Genomic DNA, 13562 nt, shown 5'->3' with positions numbered 1-13562 from the left:
AAAGTAGAAATGTAGAAACTATTATTTTAGTTAGTGTTTCTGATCTAAATTTCCATTACTCAAAACTTTAATATGAATAGGCTGTGCATGTTTTTTTACTCTGGATATCTTGAATGTAAATTTATAATGTATAAATATTTCCTACTTGATATTTTAGCGAAATAAACATATAAATATGAGTTCTCTGGATATCTTTGATGCTTTCAAAACCCTAGTGAGCATGTAAATAATGAGAAAATGTAAAAATTGGGAGAATTACAACCGTATATATTTGTTTGAAGCGTACACCCGTTTCTATCCAAAACTGGATATCCCACCAATAGTTATTACAAAACAATAACAACAATAACAACAAAACTCTAAAAAACAATACTCAATTTTACAATTTCACAGAGAATATGTTTACAAGGAAAGCGTCTTACATGATATCACGGCATGTGTGTGTATATATATTTGCTTACAAAACTGCGATCGTATTGACACATTTTGAATGAACCAGAGGACTTACCATATCTTAGTTTATCGATGAGTTTATACACATTACAGTAAATAGATAAATATAATCTTCTCAGGTGATTAATTCTTTATTGGTTTAGGTATGGTTGTTTGTAAGTCAGATGTAAGTCAATGTATTGCATCTTGGAAACTTTAATTTCAGATTTTACAAAACTTACACTCCCTGTAAAATCAATTGTAGAAAGCTATTCCTGCGAAATTATGTTTACAATTACGAATATCAATTTTGTTTTTTTAGAAATACAAATGATTAAAATTGTCTATACGCAAGCTTTAAATGTCGCTCATACTTAAAAACCAAAAATAATAACATGTTGGATAAAAAAATATTAATTGTGAAGTTTGAGCTATTTTCTTCAAAATTTACTTGTAACCATCATTGTAAAAGAAGCTGTAGTTGAATCTACTGTGAAATATAAATGATGATAAACCTTTTCAAAGACAACTAACAATTACTTTTTATGATAAGTCAATGGCTCAACAATAGATGTATAAACAATTGCACCGCAAATAACAATTCATCTATTATAATTTCTGAACTCTCTTTCCCGTCCATATTTCATCGCCACAACATTGCAGTTACTACATGCACTCTCAATTGAAAACAGTCATTGGTTGATAGTTTAGTAAGCGCTGCACAAATCGACAGTCCTCGCCTTCAACAGAGTCACAGTTCGTGTACAACTAGTATTATTTTCACTCACATGCTGAACTAAGTGTAATGTAATTTGTAGTCTACGAACACTGTTCATAAGCATTATGAGCAATTTTCATTTTGTATTGATGGGTTAAATTAGTACTCACTCTTTTTTCCAACATTTAGAAAGTAACCGAATACTCTGTGTAACCCATCCAGTCTTCACATCAACAATCACTGATTATTCCAGGCACACTGAAAATACCACCAACTATTTTTGCTTCAGTAAAATTATTTTATTTAATTTTAAAACCTCTCTTTTTGCACGATTACAGTAACACGAAGAGGCTAAAAAGGATTACAACTGTTTAATTTTTAATTTCAATTCAATTCAATTGGTTTTGTTCTTGAGCAAGGCTCAGCAAATGCGATCACCTAACCTCATAAAAGAAAGAAAATATATTTAGAGTACATGATTATACAGAAACATTATAAAACACAACATGCATGAAATAACAAAGAACTCGATCAATATAAAATTGCTACTATACAATTTCCTGTGAAACATTTTTAGTTTTAAAGCTGAGTGAATTTGGCTGAGATATTTCATAAATGACAACCTGTATTACTTTAAAATCACATATTGCTCTGAGATAGATGAATGGTATCGCCTGTATTGCGAGTATTGAAGCATTTAGAGAAATTGCGTTTTATTTTGTAATTATATAGTTGTGACAGAGCTCAGTGAATTCTCAAAGAATTAATGGTAACGCTATTAAGCCTTGTTTCAATGTTAGAGATAAAACAGTAAAATTTTGATGAAGGCTGAATTTATTACATAATAAAATACTTTACAAGTAATATTTAAACCTTATATCAGGATGTTCTTCCGACTAAGAACCAAATTAAAATCTGATAAATTATAGTTGTATCTAATGTGAAGAATAATTGTTAATAACCCATGTCAAAGATAATGTTTAGTTCTAAGTCTGAAGAAGGCCCTGATATAGTGTTGTAATAAAGACTGCCTTTGTCAGCATTTTAGTGTTCTTTCTCAAATAATTGATTTTAGATGCTTACCTTAATAGAATTCTCGTTACAGATATACAGATAGTTCGTGTTATTTCAATGCATTTTGGTATTGGCCTTACCTTACAGAGATAAGATTGTATAAATATGTTGGCGTTTAAATTATATGGGGTGTCCCGGTTAAAAGTAGCCCGGCTCTAAGACATTTGTCTATGAAGCAAATGACGGCTATATTGCACCAGCAAAATGTAGTAGTCCTTTGTAACGTGAACCGTGGTAAGTACTGAAGATCATCAGTGGCACTGGCGTCCCACAGTCGTGACAAGCAACTGTGTTGATCAAAGCCGGGCTATTTTGAACTGGGACACCCTGTAGTTTCTCTGTGTGTGCCTGGAGTAACAGTAATTGGAGATGTGAACGCTCACCATAAATGAACATCACACACCACTCTCTGTTGGGAAAGCAGCAACAATTAGAATACAAAAAGTCACCAGAACCTTCACAGCGACATCTTCAACCTTTTACACTTGGCTCGCCTATTCTTAAACCAAAACTGCACGTTCTTTGCTTCAAGCTTGGGGAACTTTTGCCTGTACGGCATACGATTGAGTTCCTCGGTGTACTTGAGGATGAGGTTGTGTGACGGGTGGGTGTTAAGCGCGAACCACTGCTCTAGCCTAGGCACCTCCGTCACGGGGTCGATGAATGTCCTGTTCCTTTTCCTACGCTCCTCGGCAAGGTTCAAACCCGGAACCTGCTGAAGACCTGGGATGTAGTGACTCATGTACATGATACTGTGGCTGAACATTGAGTTGGGGACCATCGGAAATCCTAAACGATCCAGAGTTCCAGGTCCCCCGTGAGTCCTTGGTACTAGCGGTCCGGGAGCACCACTTCCGTTTCCTGGATACTCTGGACTGTGAGGTCGGTGAAGATTTAGCTTGCCCTCTTGCTCGTTATCTTCACTTTTGGGCTCCTCGGATCTTCTCTCACCATTATCTTCATCTTCGTCCTCTTCCTCTTCAATTTCTTCCGACATGGAGTCCTTGCCTTCATGTCCAGGTGACAAGGGGACCAGGTCTGGCGGTTCCTGCTTGATGACCATGTTCTCCGGTTCGTTCCCAGAGCCGCAACTACTAGGCCCCAGCCTGGGTGAGGAGGACCTTCTGCTGGGAGACGAATCCCTGTCCCTGTACGTCAGCGACAATGGCACGTTCCTGTCCACCGGCGACGATGTTGCAACCCTATCGTTATTGTTACTAGACATGGTGACATTGTTCTCGCATAAACGCTCGTTGATTTCTCGGTTCGAGTCTGCGTTTCGATCTTGCTTCTCCGGGTCTGGTCGCGTGAGATTGTTGAGTACGGAGTCTCTAGAAGGGACCAGGGAGTACGGTTCGTCCTGGTCGGAAGGGCCGCAGGAATTCTCGTCCATGCCCAATGGTTCGCTTCCCGACTGTTCCGCCCCCTCTACACCTTCCATGGGACTCTTCATGCTTCCGTAACCGTTGAGGTGCCTCAGTTCAGCTCTCTTCTGCGCGGCCCGAGCGTTCTTGAACCAATACACCACATTATTTACGTCCAACGGCTTGCGACCCCTTCGAGATTCCAGAGAGTTCAATTCCTTCACGTACTGCTGAATCTGAAAGTATATGAAAGAGTTAGTGGACACTAGAGTAATGCATGGAAACACATGCTCATACAAGGTCGTCCTCGTCCCACCAGTACATGGTAAACAACTTAATGTCGGTCGGGTGTTTAGTATTTAGAACCAACTCATAAAATTTAAAAGTAATTTATAATACGGAGTGTCTCACTCGCTCTCAACCCCAGATTTTTGCTTATATAAATGAAAGTAGTTGTTTTAATTACTTTTGCTAAGGACATACCTTGGTGTGTGAGAAGCGTGGTGAAATCATGAGAATGAGCGCCACAGTCGTTCTAGCCGTGCGCGAATCGACCATTTGATGCGGTGTTACGGACGCGTGCTTGTTGCTGTGTTCAGTGAGTTTGTAAACCACTTGGATGACGAGGAACTTCGTACTGGCTATTTGCAGCATGATGGCGCCACTTGTCACACTACCAACATCAGCACGAAGGAAATTGAGACTTTGGCCACCAAGATCGCCTCACCGGAATTATTCTTATGGGGCTTGCTGAAAGGGAAAGTGTATCGCAACAAGCCACGGACTCTGATGCAACTGAAAGACAACATTCGGCAGGAACTTGATGCTGTGCCTCCCGCTATGTTGGCGGCAGTCTTCCGTAACATGGAGAAACGTTTTCAGGCATGTCTTGATGCTCATGGCGATCACTTCCAACATTTTCTTTGATGTCACCACCCTTCACACACACCCCAAGGTATGACCGTAGCAAATTTTATTACATTACAACCATTACTTTGATTTCTATATGCGAAAATATTTAGTTCCAAATACTAAACAGTAAACACCCGACGGACGTTAAGTCGTGTACCATCTACTCCCACCCTCAAGCGTTTACAATGAAATATCATTTTAATGTGGCAATAATCGTAGCAGACACATAGATGTAGTTATTTGGATACTTTATAGTTTCGCTAGAAAACATCGGATTACAATCTAATTCTAAACACTCATGACCCTCACCTCACAATTATTTAGACGTCATACTATCATAAGACCAGACTGGACAATTGCACTAAGTAAGAGTCAATAGTGTTTCGAAGAAAATGGACACTAGTAATCATCATGTTGGAACATATCATATATACATCATTGATTGTGATAACTGTACATGAACTTTGCAACTCTGGCTAGAAATCGCAAAAATACGCGGTGTAAGCCAACCAAATGATGACGACGACGACATATGTACATGTAAAATATCCGTTCTGGCAGTTTCAGCCCACAATCATCTTTTTCATATATCACTGTATTGGTAATATAGACTAAACTACATTTTTTCATGGAGATAATGACTATGTTTACTTAAGTTTCAATTTAACTCTTGTCTTTCACTTAACGATACATATATGAGCGTAAGAAGCTCTCGACTCCGTACGCTATCTAGCGTCGTTCGTGTGAACTATTTGGCGTATCGAGATTAGGAAGGGAATTGAGACATGATGACGTGCGAAACTTGAACTGTCGTGCAGAGATCTTGATACAATTATTTCAATGATTTCACATTCTGGGATGTTAATCTGTGATCCAATTGTAACAAACAATTTTAAAACGTACTTTATATTGCGTAAGAATTTTTTTACAAAGGAATAAAAGGATCCCAAATTACCACCTTTGTATGTAAAGGGAAGATGTTATATATTGTTCACTTAGTAGACTTGACCATTATATAATAAAATAATTATAATAATATTTGTAAATTTCATATGTACCAAAAGTTAACATTACAATACCAGAGTTACTTACATGTAATTTAGTACGTGTAGATAGAAGTGTCAAATAACTGACATTTTCTTCACTCATTTGTTTTACTTTCTGATGACGTCCATGTTCATCTATCTGATATATTTGCTTGCACTGGGATATGCAGAATTTTTTTGAGGAAGGGCTGGAATTGTAAAGCTGCTTTTGGGGGGCGGTATACTTAATAAGAAAAAAATGGCTATTGGGGGTCAGTTTAAGGGGGATTTGCATTTGCCAATGGTTCTTAACGAATTATTCACAGATTTTATTTGAAAATTTCGGTAGGGCTGTAGCCCCATCAGCCCCCCTCTGCGTACTCCAGTGTTTGCTTGTAATTCCAACAATTATTATGATATTGGCTTGGTTCTGTATTATTTTCAAATATCTTGAATTAAGGCTTTTTATTCGGCGATAATGTTCGATTAAGTTAACAGTTACAAAGTTTTAAAAAAATCCGTTGTAGAAGGAGAGTGATTTTTAAAGTTAAACACTTTGAAATCGATAAACCGTTAAAGATAGAGAAAAAAACATTAAATGCAAAAACAATCTTTATTATGTTATTGTGAACTTTCAGAAAAAAAGAAAATCGCTTCTATCTGTAATAGTTGACAAGTTGTGGCCAATTAAATGTAATAGAGTCGATTCCCTGGAGGCCATCTTGATGACGTCATATTTCGAGCACTCGAGTCTTTTGTAAGCCTGATATATTCTGAACTCCCATCTGCGATGGAATTCAATAAACAGATTGATCTTTTGGCATTAATGCGGTAAATAAAAGGGTAACATTATCGTATGGGCAAAACGGATTCCTTGAAATTTCCTTCAAATTTACAGGAGAAAGTACTTACGGAAATCATTTTCTTGAGCGTTTTGGAAGTTCCTGAATGTAGATTTGATCCATTTTAATGTGAATGCGTGTTGTTTTCTGCGAAAATCTCTGTCCGACACGCTGTTTCTCCTCACGCCATTTGCTTTTTGCATGAGAGTGCAATGTTCCGTGTGTTAAGACGATGCAACCCCGTAGCCAGTGTTTCAGCCTCGCCGTGTTTTCACTAGAACCACCTGTCCAGTTCGGAACAAGCCATTTTTTCCGAATTGGTGTCACTTATCGCACAACATTGTAGCAACATTGTGTTCCGACGTCACAGGAGAGAGGTTTTTTTATATTTTTTCTTTGTAATTATGCTAATGGAACCTAACCTAACAGGCCTAACCTAACCACGTAGGCATTCATCGTCTCACGTCTGACGTCAATATTCAAGGTTGGAAGGAAGAGAATTACGAAAGAAAGATGGTTCCGACCCGAATGGGTGTCACTTATCGCACAACACCCTAGCAACATTGTGTTCTGACGTCACAGGAAAGTTTTTTTCATGTTAGGCAATACAAAGGTAACGCGTCTGTTAGCGAAAATATTATTTTTTCTTTGTATTTATGCTAATGGAACCTAACCTAACAGGCCTAACCTAACCACGTAGGCATTCCTCGTCTGACGTCAATATTCAAGGTTGCAAGATGGTTGTGCGTAAAGGAAGAGCATTAACAAATTTCGAAAGAAAGATGGTTCCGACCCGAATGGGTGTCACTTATCGCACAACACCCTAGCAACATTGTGTTCTGACGTCACAGGAGAGACCTTTTTCATGTTAGGCAATACAAAGGTAACGCGTCTCTTAGCAAAAATATTATTTTTTCTTTGTATTTATGCTAATGGAACCTAACCTAACCACGTAGGCATTCCTCGTCTGACGTCAATGTTCAAGGTTGCAAGAGTGTTGTGCGTAAAGGAAGAGCATTAACGAATTGCGAAAGAAAGATGGTTCCGAATTGCGAAAGGAAGATGGACAATGGACGTGGTAAATCGCAAGGTTATTTCACAAGTTCTACACGTAAATGCGACGTATTAGCATAATTTCAAATAGGGGCACGAAAGTAGATATTTTCCGGTGAACGAGGTTGCACCACTGCATAAATCGACAAAACACTCTCAGAACGCCCCCTAAACCAGTATGCTATCACGGCCATAATGTGTTACAGATTCGAAACAACAAGTAACAGTAAGTACTCGTAAATAGAGAAAATAAACATTATGTTAGTTAGAAATGCATTATTTCGCCTTAAGAAATGTTCCGCAACACGTTAGCAATGTAAAGAAGTCCGAAATATATGATTCGGAGGTGTTTTGCCCATACGATAATAGTACCAATAAAAGTTACCTAGTTATATCAAAAAACTGTTTCAAAAATCTAAAATCTCAACAAATCCCATAGAATTGCCCATGAATAATAGGATAACGTAGCACTTATACAATTCACTACCCGTAATAAACTACCAGAAACGCACTACTTAATGCAATGGATGAAATCAAAATACTGTTAAGTGAATTACGACATACCCTTAAATAATACATTAATCTACTTTAATGACAGAAACGAACCACAGTGTCCCCACCTGGTGACGACTTGGGTGTTGATTCTCTGCAAACCAACGTTGTAGCTTTGGCAATTCTAATTCCGGGTCGAAACTCGTCCTCATTCGTGTCTTCTGTGTTGGATACTGACTTTGTACAGTCTGCAAGAGAACGAAAGTCATGTAAAATAGTAAAAGTAACATTTTTTTAAAGTATAATTCATGAAATTACTAATTTTTAAAAAACAAAAACTATTGTAGTAGAGGAAGACAATATTCTCATCAAATAATTTCATGTTTTATTTTAAGAATAATATGCTTGAAAGTTATAAAATACCAATACATATTATTTTTAACACCGTTCGTGTTCTAGTCTTGGTCTACTTGCAACAATTGAAATGTTCTTAGTATTTATATGTTTCTCAAACTATTATACATTACAATCAATTTATAAAATCTAACGTAGAGATGGTTAAATGGAAGAAAAAGTTCCTTAACTTCGCTATGCAAAACAATAAATAAAACCTGAAAATTCCAAAAGCAGGATGGCATCTCGTGTACTATATTTGTAACCCGTGTTACAATGCAATAAGTCATAAGATTACTACATTCTTTAAAGTTATAGCTATCAAAGATGGTAACGATTCTATTAAACTTGAGTTGTAGATGAGAGCGATTTAAGCTAACTTTACATGTACACTCACCGGCAATAGAAACGGGGCACCTAGATCTTGAAATACCTGCTTCCGTTCAAGGCGTTATGTGTGTTGCCTAACTCTGCGGCGGTGTTAGAAGTTGCAATTGAAAATTTGCTATCGCTATATAGTTAGATAACCCACATAACGCCTTGCACGGAAGCAGGTATTTTAAGATCTAAGTGTCCCGCTTTTATTGCCGGTGTGTGTACATGAGAGCGATTTTTAACAAATTTCTCCTGCAGATGGAAGCGATGTTGGCCAGCTTCAACTGTAGGTGAGAGAGCTGTTAACCAATGTCAGCTGAATGTGAGAGTTTTTTGGGCTAAACTCATCTGTACATAATGGCGATTTTAGGTAACTTCAGGTTCAGATAAAAGAGATGTTAGAATCTTAGGTAACTCCAGCTTCTGATAAGAGCAATGCTAGCTAACTTCAGATTTAGATGAGAGCAATTTTAGCCAACTTCAGCTGCAGATGAGAGCGATGTTAGCCAACTTCAACGTTATGTGAGAGCCATGTTAGCCAACTTCAAATGTAGGTGAGAGAGCTGTTAACCAATTTCAGCTGCATGTGAGTTTTTTTTTCAGTTAAAGTCATCTGTACATAATGGTGATTTTAGCTAACTTCAGGTTCAGATAAAATAGATATTTGGTTGTTAGCTAACTTCAGCTTCAGATAAGAGCCATGCTAGTTAACTTCAGCTTCAGATGAGAGCAATTTTAGCTAACAGCTTCAGATGAGAGCCATTTTAGCCAACTTCAGCTTCAGAAAAGAGCTTTCTTAGCTAACGTCAGCTGCAGACAAGAGCAATTTTAGCCAACTTAAGCTGCAGATGAGAGCTATGTTAGCCAACTTCAGCTGCAGATGAGAGCTATGTTAGCCAACTTCAGCTGCAGATGAGAGCTATGTTAGCCAACTTCAGCTGCAGATGAGAGCTATGTTAGCCAACTTCAGCTGCAGATGAGAGCTATGTCAGCCAACTTCAGCTGCAGATGAGAGCTATGTTAGCCAACTTCAGCTGCAGATGAGAACTATGTTAGCCAACTTCAGCTGCAGATGAGAGCTATGTTAGCCAACTTCAGCTGCAGATGAGAGCTATGTTAGCCAACTTCAGCTGCAGATGAGAACTATGTTAGCCAACTTCAGCTGCAGATGAGAACTATGTTAGCCAACTTCAGCTGCAAATGAGCGCCAACCTCTACTCGAAACAGAATGCTCACCGAGTTATTACAAAATAAATTTTCATAGTTTACCAAATAATAACAACAACTCACCTGAAGTGCAGGGTGTACGTGATCGGGTAACCCCAAAGGTTCGAGCTTCGGCGAATGAAGATCTGCCGGACTGTACTGGGGAGCTCTCGACAGTGAAGGCTGCTGTTGCTGGACAATATACCATTGTTCGAATTTTCGCCGACATTCCTCACTTAAATCGGCCGACGTTTGCCCCCTGACCAGCTGAGAAAGGATCATCTGAAATGCAGATAAAAATTAAATTTCCATCTATGGAAATGAACAAGAAAAAAGCAAGTAATGATAATATTAACAATAACAAAACTGCTCCATACGAAACTCAGTACTGCGTAATTCTTATGTATACGTAAATCACGGTAGGTTGTAACCAAGCTACAACAATGGATGCGTTCCGAAAGTGTTAACGAAACGAACGCATTTAATGAAAATAACTGGGCTCGTGAATCTGGTGAAACCAGTTATTTTGCAGACTTATGGGACGCTCTAACGAAAGCGCGGGAGCAGCGTTTTGTTTAGGGAAAGTTTCCACATGGCGTCCAGCGGAAGGAATGTCTTTTTGGCAGAAATAAACTCTACTGTGGACACTGTTACTCACTTTAATCAAATTCTAAGAACGGTTAAGGTATACTCATCTTGTGCATATTGTTACATATCGCTATCTGTTAAAATTATAATATATTTTCCGAACTAGTGCAGTTTGATTCCATCAGCACGCGCGATGTCTGAAAGCAGCAGACGATTCTCACCTAACAAACCAGCCTCCTGGCCCGTGCGTTTGGTGAATCTCGTTCTTGCACGAAACGCACGGAAGCACTTATGGGACAGCCACTTACCATAACTCGTTTAACGCGTTAAGCTCGTGCGACTTTCGGAACGGGCCCAAGGTCAGAAGTAACAGTTTTCGGTTGCTACTGGTCAGCTATGGAGAACAGAAAGAGGAAATGTTACACTCTTGACCAGAAAGTAAAATTTATATGGGAAGTGGATGCTAATCCAAATAAAACTAAAACTGAAATATCTACAGATTTAGGCATTGATTGTACCACACTTTGCAGTCATTAGATAAAGAAATGTTATTTTAGATGATTTTTTAAAGTTGGGTAAACTTTAAAACTATAGTGTCTACTGCAGTAGTTCAGTATCAAAGTGTTCACGAATAAAGTGGCAAATGTAATTATTTAAGAATCAAACTTTCAAATTCGTTAATTTACAACTTTATGACAGAAATAACCTGTATTACGTATATCTTGTTCCTCAAAATAGATACAATTACAGAATTTTAATAATGACATGTGCTGGTATCTAAATCTGACTTATAAGTAATTCTCAGTTATACGTAGGCTATTATTTCCTCTTCACCTTGACATGCGTATAACTCGGGTTCAACTGTAATCCCTTTATATAGCGAGCGAGGTTCAGCCGTTGGCTGTTCTATCACCAAACCCTTGTTAAATTAAGTGGATGATAAATCGTTGTTAGTTTTCTTTCCAAAACCAGGTAGGCTACGTATAGCTATTTGTTTTCCTTTCCAAATCTCTCCTCATGAAGTCTCTTCGCTCACGCGAATTTCACGAAAAGTTAAACATTTTCTTTTCGTAATTAATTTAAATTGTTGTTGTTGTGTTTGTTGTTATAAGTCCACTTTATGAAAAGAAAGGCTAATCGGGACTGGACCTACAGTTTAAAGTGGGATCGAACCACTATGTACCTCCACTCGGGTCCTTTTTAATTACCAAGGAGACGACATTACCACTACGCCATCCGGGAGGCATAGGCCTAGTTAATGTGACTATTACATGTCCAAACATAATATGTGCTCAAGTGAAAATTTTGTTCAAGAACTTTTGCTATGCATGAAGTTTGATATGCAATGAGAATTCTTGTGTTCCTTTGAAAGCGATTTATTTTCTATTTCATCTGAGTATTTCTTGTATTTTCCTCGTTTGTGTAACTTTTGTACATCATTAGGTTATTCGGGAAAAGGATGAATTTCATCGGGGCGCTTCCAAAATGCGCCTCGTGAAGTAGTTTAATCACTTCAACTTGCATTTTTTTTTATCTAAGCAGTTCAAGAATGACAAGCTTGAATGGTTTCAAGATTAAGAGGCCATTTTATTTCCATAGAGTAATTCGTATCGAGTCAAGATCTTTAAAATAAAAATACATTTTTTCCCCAAGAACTCCCTGGTTTCATGATTTTATTGTGGCGAACTTAGGGGATGTATCGTAATTGTGCGAGTGTACATCTGTGCACAAGTCTTTATTCGAATAATCCTGCACACAATAGGCTACGGAAAACCTTAGCAACTTGGGAGATATATGCTAACAACACCAAACCCGACCTGCCTAACCTATATACGTACGCATACATACATACATATATACAGTGCCATTGACGGTCAAATCGTCCGCAGACCGGCGGCAAGCACACCTGGCAGCGAGAGCTCGTCTGCCGGCAAACTGGATGCAACATCCGCATACAATTAGATGGACAGTTACTACGTATTAGAATAAACACGTACGTTGTTACAAGAGGCGTTGGGAATGTTCTCCTCCTGCATCCGCACATTTACGATATCTTTTCAGCAAATTTTCACTAACACGTATCAGTTCCTCTTCTGAAATTGCTTCAATTTCTCTCCTGATATTTTCTTTCAATTCTTCTAATGTATGGCTTCAGGGTTAAAAGCTTGGTAGCTCGCCATGCAGACGTCATGCAAATGTCTGTTTCTTGTGCAAGGCTCCGGAGGGATTTTCGAGGAGTATCGTTCCAATCGTGCTCCAACGTCGTCTAGTTTCTCGCCAGTAAGCACACGCAGTTTCCCCTTCGCTTCTTATCAAGAACAGACCCTGTTTCCCTAAATTTGCTCATAAGTTTTCGAACATTGTGTCTGTGTGGAACAGGAACATCTGGGAATTCTGTTGTGAAACGCCTTATAACTTCCTCCCCTACAAGAATTCATAATGAATTAAGAGTTGTACATAAAAATTTGTTGTTTTATATTGTACGGATAGCGTGGCATTATTAGACCGCAGAAAAGCACCAATATATAATACGTAAAGTACAACAAAACAATCAAAAACACTTGTAAACACCGTAAGACTTCACAAAGACGTGTAAACTCGACACCAACTATCTGGATACTGAAGGTCAGCGTACAGCTGTGAATCTAAATGCCGGCAGACGCGCTCCCGCCTGCCCGGCGAGCTGGCCGCCGCTCACCGGACGACTCGACCGTGAAAGGCAGAAATAACAATGTAAGCAGGTAAGACAGCTTAAATTGTGTTTACTTAAGCTATTATATGCATACGTGAATAGGTTAGGCAGGTCAGGTTTGGTGCTGCTAGCATACATGTCCCAAGATGCTAAGGTTGTCGCCAGCCTATTCTGTGCAGGACTATTCGAATAAAAACTTGTGGACATCAGGCACAGATGTACACCCATATAATTACGATACGTAATAAAATCACTAAAATAGGAACTTCTTTACTTTATATTGGAAACTGTGTTTAAACAAAAGTGATAGTAAAATGGATCCAAAATGGCTGAACATTTTTTGTTGTTTTGGTAAACGGAAGCAAGAAAAGGATGTGTATAATTTACTGCTTTCAG

The 13562-nt window shown here is 38.4% G+C and overlaps 1 protein-coding gene across 2 annotated transcripts in view; it reads right to left on the bottom strand.

The window, feature by feature from the left end:
• Positions 1 to 1358: 1358 nt before the first annotated feature.
• The window catches only part of dve (SATB1_N and homeodomain domain-containing protein dve), a 214970-nt gene continuing 202766 nt past the window's right edge, over positions 1359 to 13562 (bottom strand). For both annotated transcript variants that reach the window (XM_083127200.1, XM_083127199.1), the window contains exons 6-8: positions 9971 to 10168; positions 8041 to 8160; positions 1359 to 3824 (exon numbers count right to left, since the gene is read on the bottom strand). In XM_083127200.1, coding sequence (XP_082983326.1) covers positions 2682 to 3824; positions 8041 to 8160; positions 9971 to 10168 — 1461 coding nt within the window. In that variant the 3' untranslated portion in view covers positions 1359 to 2681. The remainder of the gene's footprint in view (positions 3825 to 8040; positions 8161 to 9970; positions 10169 to 13562) is intronic.

Source organism: Lepisma saccharinum, chromosome 8 (genome assembly GCF_977018435.1).
Source record: "Lepisma saccharinum chromosome 8, izLepSacc3.1, whole genome shotgun sequence".
Lineage (NCBI taxonomy): Eukaryota > Metazoa > Arthropoda > Insecta > Zygentoma > Lepismatidae > Lepisma > Lepisma saccharinum.
The sequence above is the reverse complement of the archived record's forward strand: the minus strand, read 5'-3'. Positions and strand labels throughout refer to the sequence as shown.